Source organism: Thermobia domestica, chromosome 1 (assembly GCF_964235325.1).
Source record: "Thermobia domestica chromosome 1, izTheDome1.hap1.1, whole genome shotgun sequence".
Classification (NCBI taxonomy): domain Eukaryota; kingdom Metazoa; phylum Arthropoda; class Insecta; order Zygentoma; family Lepismatidae; genus Thermobia; species Thermobia domestica.
Window position 1 is genome coordinate 231,007,918 of NC_137454.1, and position 23,866 is coordinate 231,031,783.

At 33.0% G+C, this 23,866-nt stretch overlaps 1 protein-coding gene across 1 annotated transcript in view; it reads left to right on the forward strand.

The window, feature by feature from the left end:
• LOC145667152 (uncharacterized) overlaps positions 1–23,866 on the forward strand; it is an 805,536-nt gene that overhangs the window by 712,478 nt on the left and 69,192 nt on the right. The window contains exon 4 of the mRNA XM_081734895.1: positions 20,237–20,373. Within this exon, the coding sequence (XP_081591021.1) occupies positions 20,237–20,373 (137 nt within the window). The remainder of the gene's footprint in view (positions 1–20,236; positions 20,374–23,866) is intronic.

Consider the following 23,866-nt stretch of genomic DNA (forward strand, 5'->3'; position numbering starts at 1 on the left):
AATGATGAGATCTCCAGAAATTGTTGTATGAAGTTGTATGAATGTTTGATAATTTGATTCCATATAAGATATTGCCTACATAGTGATATCTTTTTCTTCACAAATGAGTGACTGGGGTGCATATAATTCTTGGTACCACTTTTGGTGAAATTAAGTTAGGTGGAATGGGCATCGAATCACAGAACTGTATGTAGGTAGTTGAACTATGGGAATGTACCTGCAGATGGTAGGAGAAGTTTGTTATGTGTCATTGTATTTGATTGCATAGGAATATTGAACTTTCTTTTCCACTTTATTGAAAGGTTATAAAATGTGGCATCCCATTATGTTTCCTCAGGCTGCTCAAATATATAGGTAGCTCACTCGTTTTTTTACAAACCTTCAAATTGCATATTATAATAACAAACTGGTCATAAATGTGAGAACTATCAATAAATTCCCTAAAACAGTGTCATACAGAAACAAAAATCATATTATTAAAGGTCGAACTTGTGATTCTGCGTAAGGGAGAATCAGTTTCTATTAATCAATACATTGTGTGTTTCAATACAATGTATTTATTTTCTTCAATGATTACAAAGTTGAGCCCACAGAACTCAAACATCAATTTAACTAAATTTTTTGGAAGTCAACAAAATGTTTTGCGTTTCCTTAATTAATATGATAGAAAGTCATGTGGTTTGAATCCCATGCTAATTTGTAGCTTTCGAGGCGTTGTAAAACTATTTAAGTAGTTTTTACTCCAAATTGTGGTATTTACTAACGAGTTTCTTTCTTTCTTTCATATACCATAGTTATGTTCCGTGGTTAAGAGAAAGAGTAATCATAATAATGAAGAGAATTGTGAAATGAGGAAATTCGGTGGAAACGGAAGAACCTTGATGATAAACACTTACACGGTGTCTGTCCTAAACAAACTTATTTGGCACTAGGTGGTATCGACCAGGAACTGGCAATGAGGTTCTAACTTACTTTTAGCACACATTGGGGATAATGTGTCACAGCACAGTTGTCAACTAAAATTAATTTCGCTATTCTAAATTTTATTTTGTATATTTACAGGAGGAGTGCATTAATTTCAATACGATTTCCGTTAAATTACGGAGAATGATATTCTCTGCTCCAAAGAAAATTGTACTCAAGCTCTTCCGTTTATTAGGAACCATAGTTAGATCAGATATTAGTGACGATCCATTTTTCAGGCTACCATATAATAATAAATAAATCACACTTCATCTTCTATAAATTCAACCTGCTATCTTATCTTTCGTTTGAATGCCCTAAATTCAACCTGCTATCTTATCTTTTGTTTGAATGCCCTCGTCAACGCCGAAAACAGCTGAAATTATAAAAAATTCCTTACAATAATAAAGATTCCTTACAAGGTATGCAAACCTCACACAATTAGAAGTTAATGCATCCTGAATTAGCATTGTATTGTAAACAGATTATGGATTTGATTACTTTTCCCAGATACAACTCATTTAAGTCTATTGGTGGCCTCCGCGGCGAGTCAGTAATATCCAACACATTCGTAGCTTCATCTTAAACTTTTATTTCGCAGGATGTTCCTAAGAGATACAGGCCAAAATTAACTAATATATAGCTAATAGTGTATTTAGGTGACCTGCAAAATTTGGTTGAAATTGATCAGCCCGTTTCTGGGAAACTGATAAATACGTTTACAAGAAATAAATTCAAACAAAGACAATAATTGATCTGTCAGTCAGTAAATTATAATCATCGCAAAGAGGGAAAGAGAGAGAACCATATAAATAGTACAGAATAAACAAAGGCACCAATTAAGTGATCACACTCAGAGATAAACAAAGCTTAATTTGATTTTATCTAGTATACAGTAACATAAACCAGTGTGCAATACATATTCTATTGAGTACTTTTCAAATAATTGCACACCACACAGTGCAGAGCTAAGTTTTATTGTTTTTCATAACTGTTTCATAAATTGTTCTGCTCACTTTTAGGACACAAATTCGATTACATGGCTTCATTTATATATAGAAATACATAACCAGTTATCGATTGATAGCATTGATAGCATCTCAATAACAAATTATCAAATAAGAATTTCCTTCATTCAGTGGGTTTGCATGTTATAGTATCTGATTAAAGTTAAACATGGTATTTTCTTTCCTTATCTTTATTTCTTTTAGACTTTAAGCGCTTTCAGTTCAAATAGCTCACGTCATAAATTACATTACTATTACGATTATCATATTCTGATATTTCATATCAGGACACTTTGCTGTGAGGTAAACTTTCTAAACCGGAACATTTTGGTGGGAGGTAAATCTTCTAAACTAGGACTAACGATAACACTAGAAGGGGAAAAGGACGGACGTCAACCGGTGGCATCGTCTGCCCCTGACATTCCCCAGTCATGATGTGTTATAATGCAGGTCAAGCAATATAAAACTATTCGGCAAATAAAAAATAACTACCCCCTAAAAATATAATTCAGTTAATATAATTCATTTAATAGAAGGTTCACTTCTTTCATTGATAGAATGTGCCTAACCAGCAAAATATATTTTTCTATTTCATTTCTGTAGGATATATCAGCAACAGTGGTTAAAAAAGTAAAATGCGTCTTAATTAGATTCAAAGATGAATTGTGAAGTATAAGCCATTAAGTGGAGCTCTGCGTTCACGCGTATTATACAGTAAATTAAGGTTACACATGTTGCAGTTGATGTAAAAGTATGAAATTCCAGAAATATTTTAGAATGCTGGAATAAGAATAAAACACACAAAAAGTGGTTGAAATATTTTCACTACTAAAAAGCGGAATATATTGTAAACCAGAGTGTCACCAGGATAAGTGTCTTCAAAGCACGTCTAAATGGGAATCATGATATCCCTAGTTACTGCAAAACTCTCGTCGTTTAATGAGAGCACAGTTTTCATGGGAAATTCCTAGTGTTTACGATTAAGGAATAACAGATTGCAATTCTGAATATCCCTCTTTCATTTCATTGCTGCTCGCGCATACAGGCGATGCATTTGTATATGTATTTTGCTTGCATTCATACATATACTGTAGATGCAATTGTTTTTCCGTCATTATGAACAAGTCAATATTGTTAGTTCACGCATTATTGATGATGAAATATATCCACCGCAACTCAATTGCCCAGGGGAAATATGCTCAGTTCAACCAGTTCTATAAGCACTGGTTTCCAATTACAACAAGCGGCTCCATTGACCGTTTCAGTGGTAACTGTTTAATTATCAAAACACGTTTTTAAAAGTACAGGAAAACGAGATTTTGGAAACAACAACAACGACAGTAATTATCTAAGTATGCATTTCTTAAAATACATCCTTCTTTTGCGTAACATTTTCGGAAAGATATATTGAACTTCTTGGAGGACAGGAGAGCATGAATTATTTTCGTTCGATATGTTTGTGACGTAACTTAAAATCTCGTGTAGCTTGTGTGGTACTGAATCATTTAATACGTATTTGTAAACTGTAAGAACACCCTTGTTGCTATATGTTTTGCGTTCTGGGTTTTACTGTGAAGAATTTGTGCTCTTCATTTTGAACATGAAGTAAACATGGGAGTTTAGGTATTTTTGATAATTTATTTATTAAGTCACAGAGCAATCTCTGAAAAAAATAGCTTTTCATAAATTATTTTAGCTCTACAACATGATTTGGTCCTTCATTTACTGGACTTTTAGAAAGTATTTGAGAGCTAAAGAGCGTAACTAACAAAGATAATCCAGATCGAATAAAAACGTATCTTTACTTATATATGTCCATCATAAATCACATGTGATTTACGATTTGTCAAATTATTGTTAATTCTTAAAAAAAAAAAAAACTCTTCTGTCATGAACGTATCACGTTTTTGCTTTTTGTTGCGGAGAAGCAGACTCAACTCGCGCTGGGAGCACATGTGCTCGGAATCCCAATATGATTTGTAAGTTTTGTTGCTGGAAACAGGTATTAAATTAGGGAAAATCAAGTAAAAGTTATGTTGTAATCTGTAAGAAGATTTTTCCAATTTCTTAATAAAAAACTATAATAAAATAGAATTAATATTAGTTTTTGTGGTCTACAAGTTTGCTCGTTATGCTCAGATGAGCTATATTATTATTTGTTTCGTGATGTTTTATTTTCCGATAAAAATGTAGTACATTATATATATAAAACATTCTGTATTACAACTTCTGATTTACCATGATTAAATAATAATGATATATGTAGTTATGGTATAGCGAAATATTCTTTTTACTTTTTAAACTTCTAACGAGGCTGTTTGATTCAAATCATTTTCAAATATTCGTCTTGTGGTGTCCTTAAACCCCACTTGAAATAAAGGTACCAACAACAGGACCGAGCGTAGAATAAATACTGGTTAGTGTGTGCGAATTAATGGGCATTTTACAAATTTCGGTAATAAAGACTGACGGAAGAAAACAAAAATTTAAATGTTGTATCGTTTTATAGTGTACTTATTTTCAGATATGTTTAAGAGATAAAATATTATCAGAAATGGATATAAGGGGGAGAGTTAAAACAAAAATTGCAATATCAAAACAGAAGTATTCTTAAAATGAGTTATGTTGTTCAAAGATCTTATGTCCTATGCATCCTATATTACAACATGTAACATACACCTATTTTATATAGGAACGATACTGATAAACTGTAGTAAAATAAACTATAAATAACATTACCAAATAATTACGTTAATATAGTAAATATAGTGTCAGATCTTAATAAAGTGAAACTAGCCGAAACAGCAAATATATTAATAACATGTATCATAGGTTCGACAATGTAACATCATTTCATCACACATGTTATCTCTTTCCTTATGCCCTATCTTAAAACATAAGATAACGTGTCGAATGAAAACAATTTACATTGCCTGAACTGTTGCAAAAGTGTTATTAATATTTGTTGCTTTGGACAATTTTAGTTCATTAATCTATTCGAGCCTGGGACGGTTTTCATCATTTCACTTTGGCGGTGAAACTTAGGGGAGCGGAATATATTTAAAAGTGATCAAACATGGCCGATATTAGTATCTAATTCATAGTTTCTTGGGGAGGGGAAGGAGAAGATATGAATGATAAATATATAAATGATCGAAATATAAATATATAGAAATGATCGAAAATGACCCATATTAGTGTCGAATCCACAGTTTTCGAGGTCACTGAGATGATCAATACTTTTACTTCCGATGCCGTTTAAATACAAATTAAGCCCTTTATGTTCAAAATGAAACGTATTCTTCCCGTGCGCAAAACGGGTATTCTGCTAGTACGTGTTAAATATTTTCAAAGCTATAATGAATAATATAGAAATGTAACACATAATGAGCAGAGATGAATGCACAAAACTCTTGTTTCGTAATCAGTATCTCTTATGTTCATATCCGTAATTATCTATTACAACAAATAATTTATAGGAGTTATTCTCAGCCCTACCTCCGCACTATTTTCTGATAAAGCAAGCGATAAACTTATTTATTTATTTATTTTTGTTAACACATTGCTTCACACACACTGGAATTGGGTTGAAATAAAATAACTGAAGAAACTCAGAATCAAATTTGTAAATGGAAAATGCCTAAGGTGCTAATGAAATTTTCTAAATTAATCTCGTTAAAAGTTTTTGTAAATATACATATAAAATTCTTCTGAGAATAACAACATAGATAGTTTCTCTGTATCGAACGTTTTAAAAATCAGCAGGTCATTACTTCACAAGGATTCTAAGTGAGTAATACATGTATAAATTATACATAAAGTCAGTTAATTTGGTTATTTCTTATAGAAAATTCATGCAATTAGTGCATTTAATTTCCTCTCACAGTTTTATTAAAGAATACGTTTGCTGTTTTCATATAAGATACTTCTGCATTTTCTTTAAAAATGCGTTCTGCCATTACTTTTCGGGCGATCATTTAAATATTTGTAAGATACTCTTGTAAATATGTATCTAGAGAAGTGAAGACAGCTAGGAATGAATTTGGAGTTTTTAATAGGCTAAAAGCCTCACTGCGATGTTAGTTAAGCCCTGGTTCTGCTATGCAGTGCGTGAAATCAGTTTACTTCCCGAGAATCGTACTGGACATGTAATGGACGCTGTTCATCATACCACTATGTGGATTTGTTCCTGCAACAAAACCTCAACACATACAGACACACACATATATGACAACGTTCTGTATATAACTGTATATATATATGCACTTGTCACAAAACATGCATTCTCTGTTGATGGGTCCACATGATATGTAGATATACAGCAACCGATGTGCTTGTTTTCACGACACTAGACTAAGTTAAATTACATAGCCATGCAGAAGCAAAGCGAAAAAAAGAAAAGTTGATTTTAAACACTATATAAATGTTGTGAGTCAGTGGATTAACTCTTTCGTGTGTTTATTTGCGAAAGATTAAATCCAGTGACCCCCACCGATTAACACATCACCATACCTCTAAAACTTATGGAACAGAAACTTCAACTTTTGTACAACAGTTTTTCTAAAACCTTTGACCCTCAAAGGAGGAAAGATAGGCGAGTCCTGAATTGAATAAGACAGGGTTCTACAAAATGCATTCCCTAAATCAAAAAGGTGTATTCGCAACATTTTTCTAGTGTTCCTTAGAACTACAGCGATATTTTTGGGCACCAGAACTTAAAATTTTGTACAAATATTCTGTATAAAACCGTAATTTGATTGCTTTTATCTTGAATTTAGCATCCTTTTCAATAGCGAGGCCATATAGGACCAGGAGCGTCATTTGGGGGAGTAGGAGCAATTTCCTTCTGAGTTTGAGATGCATATACTCTTTAATCAATAGTATAATAATTTATTATTGAACACTTTGAAACAATATGTATATTGGAGAGTTTTGCCCTCAAAGTAAAACCAATGGCACTACTATATGAGATGTGGATCAATTCGACCAATAGACGGTAGACTTTGAATATACTAGAAGGGGAAAAAATCTGACCATTATTTTCATATCTGTTGGTATCAGTGTGAATAGAAAATGAAAATCTGTCATTTGATACTAACTTCAAATTTGGGATTTTCTTTTCCTCAAATTTCAAACTATGTACTAAGAGGTAACTCGCAATATTGTATCTTGAATGTAAGAAAAATGATAGTTACTTCCCATATGTCCAAAATTTTATACCAATGTTCTCATTAATCTTACGCTGGGAATTGAATATGATTTTGTTAAATTCGATGCCTAAAGGGGAAAGGTAAAAGGTATTTTAATGTTATTTTTGAAGTTTGCTGGAAATCAAACATATTTTGCATGTAGAAACTTCGCATTTTGTATAATTATTCTCAGTGAACCCTTCACTGTGGATAACACTATGTTCCACAGTCCCTGAAAGGAAAAATTTTATTATTTTCTTGCCATTCATCATACTTCAAAACATTTGAAAGTAGATACTTAGAATCGAACAAATGTTTTCTTCGGAATATTTACTGCAAGAAACATTGGATTTTGAAACATTCATTACCTAAGGTAGTAGAAGAGAAGTTTTATATATAATGTCGCTCTTCATCAAATTTCAGAAACCGTTCAACTAAATTGATGTTCTCTACAAACGTTCTCCTTATATCTTAGACCAGTGGTTCTTAACCTTTCCGAGCCTAACACCCGTTTTGGGTGAATTCGATTTTCCTGAGCGCCTTCATCATCTTAATCAAATTAACCCACGCACAAAGCTAAACGAAAGATTTGAACCAAGCAGTCTAAGAACCAAGAAAGAGACTTTAATTCTTAAAATCAACCTTGAGGAATATATACTATTATTTGTAAAAGAATCTAAACTTTTGATACTTTGTAAAATACACAATGACTTTCTTGTAATATTAAGATAAAGATCTAGGAGATCATGAAATTTAAAACGACCCCTCTGGAAACGAAAACGCTTCCGGAGGGCGTTAACGCCCACGTTGAGAATCATCGCCCTGGACAACCGGCAAAATAAGTTTGATAAAATTTCATAAAAATTATACTCCGAAGCATGGGTAGAGAATTTGAAAGAAATTCCATTAGTATATTATTATCCTTCTTCTTTAGGTGCTCCGAACATACAGCTATGAAATTTGTGTCTAATGATAGTGCGCTTACCTTTGGTGTGTGGGGTTCATGGTTGGGTCCCCGGTCAAGTAATTTTGTGGAGAACAACATCGTATCCATGATTTTCTCGCGGTACTCTCGTGTTCTCCCACAATCTCATTTCACCAATTCTCCCATTATCATTCATGCCATAATCATCTGCCTCCCTTAATCTATAAGGCATAATCGTGCGATGTTCAACCGAAAGATTTAATTTCTCTTCATTCTATGAAATTCGTATACGAGTATTTTCTTATGTACAGAATATAATCAACACGTGTTAAATGCGATTTAGAAACGTTTTGATACTGTGATGACATACGTATAAGGGTGACGTTTGGAAAAGTCATTTTGAGAGACATGAACTTCGAAGAATAGTTCCCATGAAACAGCAAAAATATTCTGACATTGAGTGCGAAAAAAGCAATTTAACTCCATCTTAATTTTGAAAAATTTCATTTAGAGGGATCTTTCAGAACATGTATACCACAAAGATGAGGATGGTTGAAAAATTTCACCTGCGATTTGTGTAATCTGAGACAAATTTACAAGTGGAGAATTTGGAGCACACGAAAAGGAAAACGGTTTGATTTTCTCTTTGTGTTTTGAATAAGTTTATTTACGAGCGATTTGTAAGAAGTTTAGAAACTTTACTGAAATCGAACTTTCATCAATGGGCATTCTGAAGACAGGAAATAAGATATATAAGTTTCAAATTTTTATCAATAAATTTTAACTGTTCCTGAGCAAAGAAGGGGAGCTTCCTCAAGCAACTTACAACTAAAGAATTCTTGAGTGTTTGTGAAATCACTTAAAATTCTATACAAAAACAGGTTATTGGGCTATCAAAGTTTTCCTGACTTTAAATTAGAAAATAATATGTAAGGTTTTACCATTGAAAGTGGTTTCAAAGCGACATAACAGTTTCATTTCAGTAATAGCTATTCTAAAATTATACATAAATGTAAATATATGTGAGTTTGTATGATTTGTATGTTCATATACAACACGAAAATTACTGGATAAATTTAAGTTAAGTCTTCATTGATGTATACATTACAATTTCATTATAATTATAGATTACATCCATGATAACCGAGATTGGAATCTACAAGCCATAGGTGAAGTGACTTTTTTAAAAAAAAAAAATATATATAATAAATGTTGATATGAATTTTTTGTATTTTTTGTTAAATATTTACTTATACATACGTATAAACACACACACACACACACACACATATATATATATATATATATATATATATATATATATAAACTATATGGCCTACGGAACCCAAAGGTTCAAAAGCTCTACATTGACTTCTATACTCAGCCAAATGGATCCATTTTCTACTTTGTATTTCTATTTCTGCGGAATCTACCTTAATATTGTCTTCCCATTTGCGCCTAGGTCTTCCTAATGGTCGTTTTCCTATTGGACTTCCAGTTAAGATTTTGAAAGCGTTCCTGCTTTCTTCCATTCTGGCTCCTTGACCTGTCCCTGAGCCTCCTAGATTTGATAACCCTAACAAGTTTCGTAAACGGTATAAATTATGTAGTTCTTCATTATAAATTTTCCGCATATATTATAAGATAGTACAATATTTTCAAATTTGTATACAACTGTTATAGTAATTACGAAATTATCTGCTTCCTTGTGTTGATCATGACCTCTGCTGCTTAAGAAATAAAATAATAGGAAGTTGTCTTCAGTTCTTGGTTCCTCAATTGTATATAATGTTCCTCGTTAACTATTCAAAAGGCAATGACAGTCTTGTTAAAGAAGTCTAAATGTCTTTACAACATACTTAATTTTCTTCTTGCTCAAAGAAACACATACACACTCAGCTTGAGACAAAGAGTGTATGTTAAGAAACGATAAAGGAAAAGAAAGTACGTACTTATTTTATTTTCATATTGTTTCAGTTTTTTCCTTGTTTTCTTTTCTTTTTTTTCTTTCATCTTCTTATGCTCTGCATTGTGATGTCGCCTGTGGAGGAGCAAGCAGTAGGACGTCATTTCCGTTGCTGTGTTCAAATGCGGATGAATATCATGAATATCAGATGCGCCAGAGAGCCACAAATCGCGCAGCACTAATCTCTTTCAGACGGTAAGAAATTGCTTTAAGACACACGGACCGTTCGTTGGTAGTGGTACAGAATGTGTTGAAAAGGATGGGGGGGACACAAGATGAAGTAGTGTAAAGTGGTAAGCGACAAAACTTTAGAAAGAAATGGAAGAAATAGAAAGCCTCGCTACATTTAACGACTAAAGAACGAAAAAAAAACATATATAGTCTATGATGAATAGTCTTTTGGGTGAATTCCTTCGTAGACTCGTACTACTACTACCGCATTCTGGAAAGATGAAGAAGAAACAACGTATTTTTAGTAAAGAAGGCATCTTGGAATATAAAGTGATGTACATTTAAGTATTTTGTTTTGCTAATGGTGTCCTCGAAAATTGATTGTAGTATGTAACCATGGAATTTGTATGCCAGTAACTATAATAATAATAGCAGTCATTATCATTATAGCCAACATCGCTATCAAAATATGTATATCTTGGCTAACTTTCGTAAAACGGTATATTTTCGTCAAATAAAACTTATGTATAGACATGTTCAACTGGTATTGAGGCGTTCCGGGTAGTAAGAACGAATTCAACATCGGGTCATTTTTTATCTGAAGTGCTAATAATAACCTAAATTTCAATAATAATAATAATAATAATAATAATAATAATAATAATAATAATAATAATAACCACTGGGTAAAGGAACGTTTTCTTGTGTTTGCCCTTATAAAAGAAGTTTAAAATTCACTTTCCCGAAACTAAGCCTTCGCAGAGTTTACTCTTACTACCCGGAACGCCTCAATTGTAACACAACTTTAAAACCGTAACCAGTAGCTAAAATGTATTTCCTTTTCATTATGGAGTTAGTGTAGGTAATTCAAGTTGATCCTATAATTAACTTCAAAATTAAAAGGCTCAACAGTGATGAAAAGATAAAATAACATTCATGATCTTAATATTAAGAGCCTGAAAATTATTACCTTAAAATGTCACCGAGATGATGCAATTCTATGTTTTAGGGCCCAACGGAAGCTTTCATTATTCAAAGAATTAAAAAATGGTATCTTTGGCTGACTAATAAAATACACAAGAGGCTGAAAATTAGATAGCATTGCCAATAACATCTATTATCTTTTGCTCAAGAAACAATTTCCTTCTGTGGCGTGATTTCTATGGAAATTCCAATATTGTAAAGCACGCTATCAAACGTGTGATAGCAATCTAAATTGTGCAATAACCTTGTAAACTGTTGCTGAAAGTTGCTTAATTGTCACGTTGTATAATTGAGAAATAAAGAATTACAGAAGATAAATTATCTTTCAAGAAGCAACACAGAAAATATGTAAAAAAAAAAAAAATACATTTATTGAATGAATATATCCATCACCTAAATCAAACAATAGAAATAACGCCAATGATATTTACAAATTTACAAAATCAAATCGGACAGTATAATGGTCGGGGTTTTTATCAAATAGTTTGTCCTAGATACCTCTCGTGTGTTCTCGTGAGTTTATGCAGTCCCTTCTGTACTATATCTTGTCATGCAATGATAAGAGGCACAAGGCATACTCACAAACCAAGGAGTCCCTTAATGAACGTCGGCTCCAGCGGAGACATCTTGCGGGTCCTGGAAGTTGACAGTTACTAACGAAGTGGATCGAATACACACTATTGACGAACGTCGATCGAATGATGGTTACCGAATGATGGTTATCGAATGAACGAATGATTATAATTGCTCGAAAATGCCAGTTTTTATACTAATCCGAAGACTATTTCGAATTTAAGGAAAACCACATGTTTACACTTGTTTTTCGAAATAAAGGAAAGTATGTTTTCCTTTTTCTTTAAAATAGTTACCTTGGAAGTGTTTATGTAAATTATTTTGACTTTCATTGGAAATTCCATTTGTTTATTAGTTCTATTACAACAAGGTCAAGCGAGTTGTTTTCTTTTTAATTTTAAACTTGGATCGCTTATTATTATTATTATTATTATTATTATTATTATTATTATTATTATTATTATTATTATTATTATTATTATTATTATTATTATTATTATTATTATTGGTTCACTTTTGTGAATATAGAAATTTTTAACTTTTTCACTATTTATGTCCATTGGAACATAATACTTGCAAGTATAAAGACAAGGGTAACAATCAGATGGATTCTTCTTTGAACTTGCATTGGGAATACTTTTCTGAGATCAAATCAATTAGATCTTCCACCTCTCCATGCTTCCTAACATCCATCAGAAATTGTGTACCATTTACGGGCAGATATTAAGGTCAGGCAATAATGAAGAGATCTGGGGAGAGCATTCAAATGTTCATGACGACGAGCGTAGCGGAAGGTCTAGTGTTCAGACGGACGATCTGGTAGAACACGTTGACAACGAAATGTGATTCGATAGCAGGTTCACAATAACTGAACTCGCCAAATAATTACCAGAAGTGTCTGCGGAAATAGTGCATAGAATTCTGACTGACAAACTGAGTTATCACAAACTCTGTGCGAGGTGGGTACCAAAAACGCTGACAAACATTCACAGAAAACAAAGAATGGTAGATGCGCGTGATTTTTTGGCCCACTGGAGGTAGAATAGGGATGACCTGTTTTCCCACATAGTGACGTGGAACGATTCCTACATATCGTACGCCACTGGGGAATCGAAACAGCAGTGAATGCAATGAAAGTTTCTAACGCGAGAATATTCAACAAACACTATCAGTTCACAAAATCATGGCAACTATGTTTCGAGACCAAAAGGGTGATTCTTGTTGAATTTTTGGAACGAGAACAAACAAATGCAGCAGATGTGTATTGTCAAACACTGAATAATCTGGTATGTGTCATCCAAAATCGGCCTAGAGGAATACTACACTTTGAAATTATTCTAATTCATGACAATGCCCGCACACACACAGCTACTCGTACTGTTGATAAAATTCAAAGATTTCGATGAGAAGTATTCAATCATCCTCCTTACAGCCCCAACCTTGAGTCCCAGGGATTTTCTTGCTTTTTCTTTACCGGAAAAAGTGACTTGCATTGAAACATTTCAACGACAGTGGAATGAAGACATCAGTTCTGGACTGGCTGCACTCTCAGACAGCAGAGTTTTGACACGGGGTTATACGGAAGCTTGGGCCACACTACCAGAAGTGTCTGGAGGTTCATGGTGAGTACATCGGAAAATAGCCAAGGTATATACTTGTATATCATTCACAATAAATTTCTCCTACTACCATTTTCTTGTTTTTAGAAAAATTTCGTCCTTTTCTTTACATGCGCCTCATAGTTCACCTCTTATGATGGCAAATGCGGTTAATCAATCAAAGATTTAAAGCTGTGGGCTTTAGCAACAATTGTTACAAGAAATATAGCATTAATGTCTTTGTAAAAAAAATGATCAATGAAGTTACGTTACAACAGATCATAATTGTATCACCCGTTTAGTTTAACGAGTCATTACAATTTGGTAAAACTGCTAATTACACATACACACAATCGTGTAGCATTTTAACGAAAGAACCTTTAATGAGATCAATTATGAGTAATCTGTTGTAAGCAGTCAAATTATTTAAACCAACTTCACAATTTAGTACTCTGCTTGAATTTAATACTCTGTCTGATACACTAGATCGTTTAAGCCATTTATGTGGAACCTAACAAAAATGTGTATACGCTGTATAAATTGCGGAGCACACGCACATAATTAATTACAAAATTATCTCCGTTTTGGTATATACATACATACAGATAAGACGCATGAACATCCGATTTGACCCCGAAGAGGCTTTGTTCTAATATGATTAAGTCTTCATCACTATTCTCATAGTTTCTTTTATCCAGCTGCTCAAGAAGATTAACTGTTCTACCTGTGTATCCCAGGAGAGTATGGAGCATGTAGTAGCGAAGTTACCATCCTCCCTCTCTTTCTCTTTAGAACCCTTATTAGGATCATGATAGAATCTTTTCTGAAATTATCAAGGTAGAACCTCCATCCGTCTGTACAAGTACGGATATTATCTACTTTCTGAAACGAAACGAAACAACAGATAACAGTGACATTAACGGTGGGTATCCATATCCTTTTCTCTGGTATTCAACCAGAAGTACATATTTGCAGAATGCTAAAAGCTACACATCGTTCCATTAGATGGTAGCAGTCATACTCCAGCGGTTCACAATCTACCGGACGAAATTGAAATTTTAAGATGTGATCTTTTTTTACTGTCTTTAGTGGGTACAGCAAGATCAGCCAAACTCCAGCCGGCCAAGGATAACAAATTCTGAGATCACACGACTCACCATTGAGGAAAATCCATCCGCCAGCACACGACAAGTGTAAAACCAATTCGACATGTCAAGTTTATTGTAGTGCGTAACCTTGATGAACTCAGGAAAAACATCGCGAACTGACGCACTGTGACACATGAATTGGCCCTAAATCAGATTCAAAGGAGAGTGGATATCTGCCGACGATTGGTGAAATATCCTCGTGATGTTCGTTTCGTGAAACAGACTGTAACAGCTGACGTATGTAACATACATATGCGTATGTAATATACGGAAGACTGCTAATATCAGACACCCTGCAGCAGCATGATAAAACATCTAAGCGTGGAAAAGGCATTACGTATTTAGCATAGGATGACGTATGCTTCGTACAGATTTCCATAGTAAAGTTGTGGATTTCGTATATTTGTACAACATACCACTGTCCAGAAAAAGGATATTTCTCAGTGTGTGTATATATAGAATGATAATATAATTATAATTGTATAGTAAAAATTACTTAGGTTATTGGTAATAATTACTTCACTAAGCATCATGATTTACAATTGCAAAACTTGTATAATTTTAACATTTTCTTAAATTTGTACTCTTTTAAAATAGAGACCAGGTTTTGTATAGTTGATATAAACCCCCTTAACGCACTGTTCGTTTCATAACACATGTAGAATTAACTTGTGCTACGACACATACATCCCACAAAACACACTACTCATTGTAAAGCATTAAACTCAGTGCATATTGTAGCTTTTCCGCTGTAGTGCCATACGGCATATATATGTATATCTGGTAGTATAAAGTTTAAAACAGATGGTCTCCCAATGGGTTTATTGCGTGGTGGGAAACATGAAAATCAGTTCACACGATGCAATGTCATCAGGCTTTTGTCTCTAATCGGAATGCGAAATGATTGTTCTATGTGGTAATCAAATCAGTGTTGCCAGTATTAGTTGACAAGATATTCTTCGAACTATGTATATAATGGAATACATACATATATAGAAAATTACTTATGATACTTATTTTATTTATTTATAGATATTTCTACGCTTTACTGGCATCTATGCCCTGAAGCCCGTCACATATTAGGAATGATTTCTCTCGGCGAACACACTATCGAGGAAGGAAGGAAGCGACCTGAGAACTAATGTTAGGTACTATGCCGGCATTTGCCTGGTGTGAATGAGAAAAACCTTAGGATGACTGACCTGAAAGAGCCATTATACTTTTTCCACAGAGTGTACTCACTGCGGCCCATTCACACTTATATCGTTGTAATAGTCTAATATTAGACTAACTCAAATGAATATCTTTTCAGAATTATATTTTCAAAGTTTACCATTTTATCTTCTGTAATTGAATATATCTATTAGGGAAACTGTGTCTGGATATGCTTTTCTTCTTATGTTTAGGATTATAGCTTGTTTAGCGAAACTTTGGTGTAATTGGCTAAATCGGGGTATCCAAAAATCGTACTTTAAGTTAGCTTAGTGTTAAAGTAGGCCAGCTATGCGTGTATGTGTAAATCACGTTTCCAATGTCATTGTATACAATCAGTGCATCCTACTATTCTGTATGAATGTGAAACGCCAACTTTTTTATACATTGATTACCCAAAGATGCCAATTTTGCAAAACATAGTGTATAAATAGATGCTAGGTGTTACTGAAAGAGGTAAAAAGACAAAAGGGTGGATTCACTCAGAAACAAAGATAGAAAACGTAACAACAGTTGCAAAGAAACGTGTCAATAACAGATAGAAGATGGACAGTGAATAGTTTGTATTGGATTCCTAAAAGTAAGAAACGATCTATCTAGATAAAGGGAGACCAAATGCAACATGGATTATGAAGTCAAGCGTTTTGCATACCCCTTCATCTTTCATAAGCTAACAGTTAAGTATGTATAAATGGAGAAAATTGATAAATTCAAGAAATTTTTTGCTATCACCAACGTAACTTTCTTTTCTGTATTAAGTGAATCACAATCGTTAAAAAAAATCTAAAACGTATTGCCAACTCTCAGTAACTCGAACTTCGAACTTCTGGACTTCGCGTACCTCTGCCAGAAATTAGTTGGATTTAGTAAAACTCAGACTACTTATACTTAAAAAACTATAAAGTACGGTGTAATACAGAGGTGTTATAAAGTTGAACTATTAGAACGCTGTCCTAAGTTTTTTTACTCTGTATTCAATTAAGAAGTTAGAGTTGGGTATTTTTGTTTTTAAAAATGTCCGTATACGGTATGTATTTTTGTCAAGATGCTAATGAATTAGAGTATTCTATGCTTTCATACTCAAGTATATACAGTATTGTTGGTGATGATAAAATTTGAGTCTTAATTCTCCGAGTGTAACTTTTATATTATTTTGAATTGGTTGTTATTTCATAACTAGTATGATCTTGTTTCTTTTCAAACACATTTTTCATACAGCCAAATGGAAAAGCAGTGTCAAAAAATGGCTTAACCATCACAAGGACTACATTTAAAAATGTAGTAGCCAGACAAACATTTTCACCAAACTGGGACAATATACCAGGAACATTCGCCGAAATAAGGAGACCCATTCGAGGTTACCAGCTAAAATGTTACCTGAGAATTTTTGATCTTTCTTGTGATTTTCTATTTTTCTTTGAAGTCAACCACAAGGAGAGTATATCGTGTGCAATGTACAGAAGTTGTCAGATCGTCAGTCAATCGGACAAAAAAAGTAGCAAAGTATGCACCGTGAAGGAGTTTGATTTGTATGGCGTGATATTTTCTCAATATTGAAACTGGAAATGTTGTCAGATTTCTACCACTTTCAATTTTAGTAGAGATAGAGTAAAGATGAAATGTAATAAAGGAATAAATTATATCAGTAAATCCAATTAATTACGTAGGGAAAGAAAGAAAGACATTAATATGGCGTAAAGAGTGTTCACACAAGAGTCTGGAAATAGCAGCAATAACAATACTAATGAATTTTGGAACTTTATAGAAACTACAGCTAAAGATCTTCCAGTGAAGAAATTGAATTACAAGCGATGTGAGCTTTATCAAAATGATTAAATAACAAATGCATTTGCACAGTATTTCTCGTCAGTATTTGTGCCAGATATAGATGTCATTAACATCACTACAAATCATTTATTAACTGATGTAAGTAAAAAACTAGAGTCACTTAGCATAGAGGAAATCACTCGATTTGAAGTAGAAATGACAATCAAAAAAATAAAGTCCAGAACTGCTGTTGGCCCCGATGAAATATCTCCATATATTATAAAGAGGTGTATAGACGTATTTACATATTTGCTATGGATTGCATTCAATCTCTCATTAAAAATTGCATTTTTTTCCAGAAAATGGAAGTCATCTATAATTTGCCCAATACCAAACACCAACAATAATCATGAAATGAATAACTACTGTTCTATATCAATTTTACCTACTTCCCCAAAGTTATTTTTATAAATCCTATACTGACGGATAATTAACCATATACAACCCATAATCTCACCATATTAACATCGATTTGTTGCACACAAATCAACAATAACAACTCTTGCAATTATCACAGACATAATAGCAAATTCGTTAGATATAGGATATCAGGTTGATTTAACATATATACCGATTTTGAAAACGCATTTGACAGAGTCAATCACAAAGTATTATTATATAAGGTAGGTGACTATAATTTATCTTCTCCTTGGATCAAGTTCTTCTCATCATATTTAAGCAATCGTAAACAAACTGTTATCTACAAAGAATATAAATCAACTGATTATATTCCATATTCTGGAATTCTACAGGGCTCCATCTAGATCGTTTATTCATTAACGATCTCCCTGATTATGTATTATTAAATGGCAAATTGCTTTTAGTGGATGACCACAAAATATACAGTAGGATAAAGACTATCCACGACTGTATCAATTTACAACACGACATGGAAAATATTGCTTACTGGTGTTCTCTTAACAAACTTAGTGTAAACATAAATAAATGCGACATTTTATCGTTTACTTGAAACAAAAATCAAATAGAGTTTAATTATTCAATAAATCAGATTTTACTAAATAAATTAAATTCTGTCAAAAATCTTGGAGTTACATTTGATACGAAACTGACATTTAATAACCATATAGTGAACATAGTTAATTAATCTCTCATAATTAGAACTGGAAAGGAGTTTAACAATATTACCACACGAACAAAAATGTATTATTTCTATGTCCAATCAAAACTGGAATATGCTGCTGTATCTGGAACCCATAGCAATAGCAACACCGACACCAACTGGAAAAAGTCCAATCTAAATTTATCAAATACTTGGCATACAAGAGAACTGGAATCTATCCTTCTTATGAAAACTATCGAAAATTTATAGACAACTTCTGTATCCTATCACTTGAACAAAGGCGAAACGTGATAGATCTCATTTTTCTCTTACTGTAATTACTGCTTTTACTCTATAATGTTAATCTCCTAAACATGAACTAGTAATTACTCTCTCTCTCTCTCTCTCTCTCCCGGTTTCTCTAGAGAGATGCAGGTTGAGATGGCTTCTTTCCTTGAAATAATCAATCGATTATTTAAAACAAAAAAACGCTTGTCGCTTTATTTTCCTTCTATGGCAATCAACGTTAAAAGAAAGAAAAAACGTTAATTTCCATCACTGTCGATTTAAATAGAGAGTTAGCGGCGGCGTTGGAATTTATTCTTGGAACGCTGAATTAATTGCAGGAATCCACTTCTTGAAATTTATTCTTGGAACGCTGAATTGATTGCAGGAAACCACTTCTAGAAATTTATTCTTGGAACGCTTAATTAACTGCAGAAAACCACTTCTTGAAATTTATTCTTGACACGCTGAATTAATTGCAGGAAACCACTTCTTGAAATTTATTCGTGGAACGCTGAATTAATTGCAGGAAACACTTCTTGAAATTTATTCGTGGAACGCTGAATTAATTGCAGGAAACCACTTCTTGAAATATCATCATTTTTGTTCTGTTACCTTTCATCAGATAGAGGGACACAGCAATTCTAAAGGTTGTCCCATAAAGAACGAAACTTTAGCAATATCCGCCATTTCTGTTGTAGTAAATTGGCAGCACTGAACTTTACACTATTTTCATTTATTGTCTTTGTAGTTAGTAGTCAGAAAGCACCGAATAAAGCATGATCTTCATCTGTTTTCTGTACTGGAAGGAATGGAGTGCTTCATGAGCGTTGTCGTAGTGAAAACTTATTACAAATAGGGTAAATCTTGTGCAGAAAACATTACAAAAGTACAGATCACGATCATGTGTTATTCGGTGCTCCATGACTGCTAACTACAACAACAGATGAAAATCGTGTAACGTTCAGTGCTGCCAACTTACTACAACAGAAATGGCGGACATTTCGAAAGTTGTGTTCTTTATGGGACACCATTTATAAGAATTATGATATTTATGCATATTCTAAAGTCTAACAAAAGTATTTAAAAGTCTAACATAAAAAAGGGATACCTACCACTGAAATAAAAAGGACAAAAAAAATCCAAAAGTAATGTATCTGATCTTATGATGTTTTTTTTAAGAAGTTGGAAAATAGTAATTGTAATTCTCATATTTTTATTACTTTTTTATTACTGTACTGTTTTTATGCGCTTGAGATTAAATGTTTTATAATAAAAATAGGATTGAAAAATATTAACTTATATTTTGAATTTGGGTATCTTTTCAGAAACGAAAACAGTGGTGTGTTCAAATGTTGGGACGCAGTGCTGTGGTTGGATCTTTGGAAAAAGTCAATTATTTACGTGTGTTTTGGTACAGTACTGTTTGTAAAGCCTCATCGATTATGGCTTTCTTCGGTAGCAGGTACGTAATGTATATGTTTAGTCACATTTTCTAAAACTCAACTGTACTTTTCAAATATATAATGCGTTACTTTCTTTCATACTTTAATGCCTTCATTAATTTAAAAAATCAATGAATCAAACGTATACTTTTTATTTAGTAACTAATATGATGGTACTCGCCTGTAACCAGTTGCTTTAGGACATAGCCATACGTTTCTCAAAATCTACCGCTTATCTTACCAAATAAATATTTCTACGTACAAGCGTGTTCCGGTAGGAAGTGGTAACGCTTTCTAAATTGTACTGTGAGAGATTCAAGGAAAACAGAAGTTAATATGACCATGTGTCCCATTCTCAGTGGTTTAAGAGCCACAAGTTGTAAACCACTTTTGGCATTATGTTGCTAATTGCTCACCCTGTAACTTCTCTACAGAGGTAAAACACAACGCATTTAAATGGTGATGGAATGGCCTTTCGAATGATATGCAGGCTGTTGTAACGGTGTCTTTTAAAAGGAAGTGATTGAGGGAAATTTGGAAAATTTAAAATTATTTTAAGATTATTTAATGAATTAGATGGCAACATTGATTCCTACATTTCCCTCAATAATTTTGATTCAAAGACAATAATGTCATATGCGTCATATTATTGGAAAAGCCATTTCATCACAATTCGAATGCACCGTCTTACTTTTGTAAAATAATTATAGATTGGGCAATATAATAATATAAACAACATAATTTCAAAATTTTTCATAATCTGTAGCTATCAAACTATTGAGAATAGGACCATGGTCATATGAACATTTTTCCTTAGAATCGCCCATACTACTTTTTCCCAAACTATTCCAACTTCCGGCATACCCTGAACAAAATACTGTACGTATATATACCATTCATATTATCACTTTCTTACAATATAGCTTTGAGTTAATTATCTGAAAAAAACTTCTTTCCTATTTGGACACAACGAGAAAATGCATACTGTGACATTTGTGTCTGACTATATTCATAGTGTTTCTCTGTCTTTAATTTACACTTATTACCAGTGATCTCCAACCTCTTTTGACTGATGATACTGTATACCCACGGCATCACGACTTACTTCTTTGAATTTCTATTAATATTAATATAAAATACTTATAATACTGCAAGTCTATAAATTTATATAAAATAATGACTCTATATAGTACTGACAAGAAAAGGACATGAACATGTCATCCGAACCGAATCAGGCTTAGTCCATTCGATAAACATAACAAAGATATGTTTATACACAAATAATTAGGTGCCATGGACACTGGGGTAAATCCCTAGGGCCCATTAACCCTGTTAGTATATAGAAAATCGTAGACTTGCAGTGAAATAGTTATTGCATCAACTCTGTTCATTGCAAAATCATGATTTATACTTCATTCTGTTCAGCACAAAACAAGCTTTCCAGAGGTGCTATGTATTGGGGCCCTTAACGTATTTGAACAAGGAAAATTGGGAGAATGTCTAGAAAATTCCCTCCAGTAATCTCTCCCATCAATTTTAGACCCCTCTAGAGTAGCCCCGGGTAAAAGCAGACAATCCAAATGTATCTCTAAAAATACTACAGGGGCTGGGAACTGTATATACTAAGTTTTGTATTGATAGATGGAATAGATATGAGGGAAAATCTTGTATAACAATACACATTTTCCCATCATATCTATTCCGTCTATTAATACAAAACTTGGTACACCCATTTCCTAACCCCTGTAGTATGAAAGTGCTCAATTCAACATCCCTAACGCTGTTTACTCAAACGTTTATAAAGCTTCTGACAGCATTCGATTAGCCCACTCTAGAATTTTCTCGACTACTCAGTAATGCTACTTATAGTAACAAAATTTTTGCACAAGTGTGTTTGTCTTAAATAAACAATAATTTTCGCTGTGCCAACCTGTTTTTCAAGTTATGTTAAACAAATATGTTTAACGGCGATTTGTAAATGGTAATGTTTGTATATATACACAGCTTTTAAAAAAAAACAGGCATTCTAAGTTTCTCTGTTGTATCTGTAGTTCGGGATGATACAAAGTGAGGCCAATTCTTCAATTTTTTACGTACTTATCACAATTACTACAGTTTATAAACAATAGAAATTTTAAAAAAATGCATGTATTTCCCTCCCAAAAAAGCCTGATATTTTGGGGGAAAACGGAAATTTTCGCTTTTCTGATTTTTCGTGATTTTGTTACTTAACTACCACTTTGCTTTTCTGAAGTACATTCCACAATTAAAGAAACACCTTTACAATATTCAGTACTTGTGAGTCTTATGTTTAGTCCGGGGCTTTCTTAGTTGACTTACAAACTGGCATTGCGTTGTTTGCCGGCAAGTATAAGTTATGTAATTCAATATATATCAAGTGTTCTTTTAATTGTCAAGTGCCTCCAAATTATATATCTCGTCATACGTATTTTTGATGTTGCCTAAATTATAACTGAAACCAAGAAAAATAGTGTCATAAAATTATTTTTATCTTTCAAAAAAAATTTTATGTTTCATTCTTTCGTCAAGAAATGCTTTATTGTGAGTTTCAAGTAATCTATTAAAACCTAATGAGAGTTCATTTTACAAACTGAAAGCCGTAAAGGACGTATTCAGGGGTGATATTAGTTTAACATGATAATAAGAGTTCATTACTTACCGAATTTATTGTTGATTTCAATCGTTTTATTGTGTCAATATGTTTGAAGTAGGAATAATTGATGCATAAATTGGTAAATGATAATTTTGTTTCACAAGATCTAACTACTATATTTACAGAACAGTAATCTCTGAAACTAATATTTTTTTATTAGAGATGAATTATTTACGAACATTACTCTACTAGCTCTGTTACAAACAATTCATGGGAACTAAGAAAAACAAAAGAGTTTCGTTTTACAGTCTGAAACTACGGTAGACTTTGTAAATGTAAATGTACTTGTAGACCAAAGTATGGGAATTCAATACTCAAATTTCATGTATTGATAATACATCTATAACTTCTGGTTGCAATGGAGGAGTACGGTCAAAGATAGAATCTGAATCTGTATCAAAAAACATTACTCACTTCATCTGACTCGTTTTGCTCTATAGATTATTATTAAAACCAGAAGTGTTAATTGTTGTTGGTTACAATAAAAGAATAAAATCAGAGGTGAAACATACTATTGCGCTGCTAGTAAATTCGCATTAATAAACCGTTAGTCGCTATTTATTTCCGGTTTACTCATTATATGATCAGTGCTGAAACCGGAAATTGTAGGTTTTTATCCAAAACTCATTCTTGAGACACTAAGTCTGTGTAAGGAAACAATTTTTCAGTTTTTCTTACTGCTTTTTGTTGTATGGAAATAAGTATTGAAACCGGAAAGAGTAGTAAATTTTAAGCAATTCCAATGTTAGTAGAGTATTGAAGTTAATGATAGTATGTTGTTTTCCGTAAGTCAGTTGCAGAAAACTATTGGTCGCTATCTAATACAGTTTTTATTCTTC